Source organism: Lagenorhynchus albirostris, chromosome 2, assembly GCF_949774975.1.
Source record: "Lagenorhynchus albirostris chromosome 2, mLagAlb1.1, whole genome shotgun sequence".
Taxonomy (NCBI): domain Eukaryota; kingdom Metazoa; phylum Chordata; class Mammalia; order Artiodactyla; family Delphinidae; genus Lagenorhynchus; species Lagenorhynchus albirostris.
Window position 1 is genome coordinate 136,839,981 of NC_083096.1, and position 4,021 is coordinate 136,844,001.

General features: G+C 52.6%; 1 protein-coding gene across 1 annotated transcript; it reads left to right on the forward strand.

Annotated features, from left to right (window-relative positions):
- Positions 1-1,642: 1,642 nt before the first annotated feature.
- TACSTD2 (tumor associated calcium signal transducer 2) lies at positions 1,643-3,140 on the forward strand. Its single transcript, XM_060142567.1, has one exon. It carries the CDS (start codon positions 1,929-1,931, stop codon positions 2,898-2,900), a length of 972 nt encoding a protein of 323 aa, XP_059998550.1. The 5' UTR covers positions 1,643-1,928; the 3' UTR covers positions 2,901-3,140.
- Positions 3,141-4,021: the final 881 nt, after the last annotated feature.

The following is a 4,021-nucleotide window of genomic DNA, read 5'->3' on the forward strand; positions in this document are numbered from 1 at the left end:
TGAAGCCAGATAAAGACTGTGACGATGGTGGTGACCAAAACAGTTAACACCTGTCTATGCTTACCAAGTGCAGATACTGTTCTAAGCGGTTTATTTAGGTTCATTTACATGGATTCTAACACCTACCTTGTTAGGTAGGTACTTTTATTATCCCATTTTATTTACAGATGAGGGTAGGAAACTAAGGCACAGAGAAGTTAAGTAATATAACTTAAGAAGTATGCCCAAGATCACGTACAATCTTGTGTGCTAACTTAACAAGTATGAATTTTATCCTAAGAGCCAAGGGCCCCTCTGACTCTGTGCCTGAAATGTTCTCAGCAGAGAGGAGATGGGCACAGATTTGTGACTTAGAAGTCCTTCTCTCATTCAGGGTGGACTGTGTGTTGGAGAGGGGAAAACTGACTAGGCTCCTGGTTCAAGAACCTGAATAGAGACAGTGTGGGTAGACAGCAGAGGAGGATTCCCACAAGGCCTGGTGCTGGTGGGTAAGAAATTGCCCCCCACGTGTCTCTGCTTTCTCTGCCTGTAAAGGCAGAATGATATATATCCACCTACCTGCCTCAGGAATTGCTAGAAAATTAATGGGGTAGAGGCCTGGCTGGCTTTCAGCTGTGAAACAACACCCTTGAACCACTGCTGGTGTTCTTTAAATGCTGAACATATAAAATGTGCTTTCACCAGGAATAATTATATCTTGCTATTTATTGTTAATTTCACCACAGCTTTGAAACCCTGGACTTTCTCGATGAGTCAGAAAAAGAGATGGCAACTCCTCCATCCCATGGAAGCAGCCACACAGAGGCAATTTCCCACGGGCTCTAGCCTTTCATTGTTTGCAGTGGTTCAGCTACTTATATGGGATATAGTGAAAGAAAGCAATGACTTGCTCTTTTAGAATCAAATTGTACAAAGAACTCCTTATAGCCTTGCTGATTCTTTGAAAGAATTTCTTCCTTTTCATCTCCCTATACTGAGTACATGCGTAAATATTCCGGGTTTGCGTTGTGTGAAGGAGAGGGGAAGGAGGTGTTTAACAGAACTTCTAATACATTGGCCACCAGGCCACCTGGGTTTTACCCATGCTATGGTAACGGCAAGACTCCCTAACCTTTCTTCAGATTTTGCACCACTCCCTTTCCATAAGCATTTGTTTAAGGTCTCTGAACAGCCAGGCAGAGTCCCAACCGCGCCTCCGAGGAATCTGAGGAAATTGATGGCTGGGAGACTTTAAAGTTTAACCACACCACTTTTAAAATGGGTCTGATAGAGAGTGCATACCGGTCGGGACCTGATGTGAGGGTGAGATAATATTTGCAAACTGTAAACTATATAAATGTGTGCTATTACAGGAAGTAGGGAAAGAGGCGAGGAAGTGAAAGAACTTAAAGTAGGGACAAGGGCTGGGAAGGGGGGAGAGAAAAGCGGGGGAGGGGGACAAAAGAGTGACAGTCCCACGCCATATCTCTCAGTACAACTTCTGAGAATTCCAGCCCCGGAGAGCGGCCGAGACGCCCAAGGTCCTCGGCTGGAGGCCGCGCCTAGGGCGGGTCGCTCCGCAGGTGGGGCCGGGTGGGCCGGGGGCGGGTCCTCGCAGCCGTCAGTTGAGTATCGGTTTTCCGTTCCCGGGCTTTCGGTCCACAGGAGACGGGACAACCTCCGCTCTCCTGATCCTGCCGCAGGCTGCGCAGGGCGGGTTGGGCCTTCCGTGGGACGGAGACGAGGATGGGGGGCGGCGGGATGTATCACCCAAATACCAGCGGGTGAGTCGGCGGCCGAACCAGCCAGGCAGGTCCGGTGGAGTATAAGAGCGGGAGGGAGTGGCGGGCGGCAGACGCCTGGAGACCGTCTCAGACGGCGGAGCCGGAACCTAGCGCAGTCCCCAGCCCTCACCAGCCTGCGCCCCGTCCGCGCTCCTCCGCCCCACCATGGCCCGGGGTCCGGGCCTCGCGCTGCCGTGGCCGTCGCTGCTGCCGCCGCTCCTGCTGCTGGCGGCGCTGATCGGCCACGCGGCCGCGCAGGACAACTGCACGTGCCCCACCAACAAGATGACCGTGTGCAACCGGAGCGGCCCGGACGGCCGCTGCCAGTGCCGCGTGCTCGGCTCGGGCCTGGAGGTCGACTGCTCCACGCTCACGTCCAAGTGCCTGCTGTTCAAAGCGCGCATGAGCGCCCAGAAGAGCGGCCGCGCGCTGGTGCAGCCGAGCGAGCACGCGCTCGTGGACAACGACGGCCTGTACGACCCGGACTGCGACCAGCAGGGCCGCTTCAAGGCGCGCCAGTGCAACCAGACGTCTGTGTGCTGGTGCGTGAACTCGGTGGGCGTGCGCCGCACGGACAAGGGCGACCTGAGCCTGCGCTGCGACGAGCTGGTGCGCACCCACCACATCCTCATCGACCTGCGCCGCCGCCCGGCCGTCCGCGCCTTCAACCACTCAGACCTGGATGCCGAGGTGCGGCGGCTTTTCTGGGAGCGTTACCTGCTGCACCCCAAGTTCGTGGCGGCCGTGCACTACGAGCACCCCACCATCCAGATCGAGCTTCAGCAGAACGCGTCGCAGAAGGTCGCCGGCGATGTGGACATCGCCGACGCCGCCTACTACTTCGAGAGAGACATCAAGGGCGAGTCGCTGTTCCCGGGCCACAGCGGCCTCGACGTGCGCGTGCGCGGAGAGCCCCTGCTGCTGGAGCGGACACTCATCTACTACCTGGATGAGAAGTCCCCGCAGTTCTCCATGAAGCGCCTCACCAGCGGCCTCATCGCCGTCATCGTGGTGGTCCTGGTGTCCCTGGTCGCCGGCGTGGCCGTCCTGGTAATCACCAACCGGAGGAGGTTGGGGAAGTACAAGAAGGTGGAGATCAAGGAACTGGGGGAGATGAGAAAGGAACCGAGCTTGTAGGTACCGATGGGGCTGGGGTGGGGTGGGGTAGGGTATCGAATTTCAGCAAGGTCCCAGACCCAAGTGAGTCACGCTTCTTGATTCTTGGCCCCAAGGAGGCCTTTCTCCCCCCAGATTCCTGCCTCCCCCCACCGCCACCAAATTTAATAGATCCTGTTCTCTGGGTCACCTCTTTCTGACTTCTGTCCTGAAGGAAGCATTTCTAAAATTCCTCCCCTTTCTGTCCAACCAGAAACCTGACTCGAAGGGTTAGGGAAGTTTGGCATAGGGTTATGTATAAGGGTCAAGTGTTTGTGTGACAACCCAGCATCGTTTACAAGTGACGCAGAATCAATGCTGAAGGCTAAATGCGTTGAGATGGGAAACAGCGCTTTTACTCTCTTGGGTTTAAGTTATTTGATTAGCGCCACTTGCATTGTGGCTTTCCTGATGAGGAGTTCGCAACTTGGCCCCGTGTAGTATCCTCATTTACCATCGTTTGTACTGATATTACTGACCACACATGCTTGTCATCGGGAAAGAAGCCTGTTTCAGCTGCCTGAACACATTTTAGATGTCTTTGTTTGCCGGCAGACTTTGGCCCAGAAACTCAGCATCTGTTCTTCAACTTGCCCTTATTACAGCTGATACTAGTAATGTTTCTTCTGTAAAATGTTTGTATATAGGTTGTCTTTGATAATGCTGTTGTGATTTTTAAAATAAAAAAAAAGAATGTAATAAAATATAAAAAAAGGCACAAACCAAAAGATGGAGTTTGTGAAAACTTGCTCCAGGTTTATATCACTTTGGTCTCTTCTAATTTCCCACTACTCAGATTTCTTATTTCAAATTCTAACAGTTTTTAGGAGGATGGGTCATTTCCTATAGCCACTCTGGTGTTTCTGAGGTCCCTGAACTGGCAAGTGTAAACACAGGTCTTTCTAAATAAGATTGTTTGGAAACCCCCTGCAGGAGGGTGGGTCTGAGGGAGGAAGCTAGAACTAGCTGCTGTTGTTGGGAAAGGGGACCAACTTTAGGTTATCTCTAAATGAGAATTCTCCCTTGGAGAAGGAAAACTCTACCTTTGTTTCAGGAGCTGTATCTCCTTTGATTCCCTGCCATACTTGGAAGTAGCTGTGCTA

Excerpts from the sequence above, each read along its gene's own strand:
- TACSTD2 (XM_060142567.1), top strand. The coding sequence starts at position 1,929 with ATGGCCCGGGGTCCGGGCCTCGCGCTGCCGTGGCCGTCGCTGCTGCCG.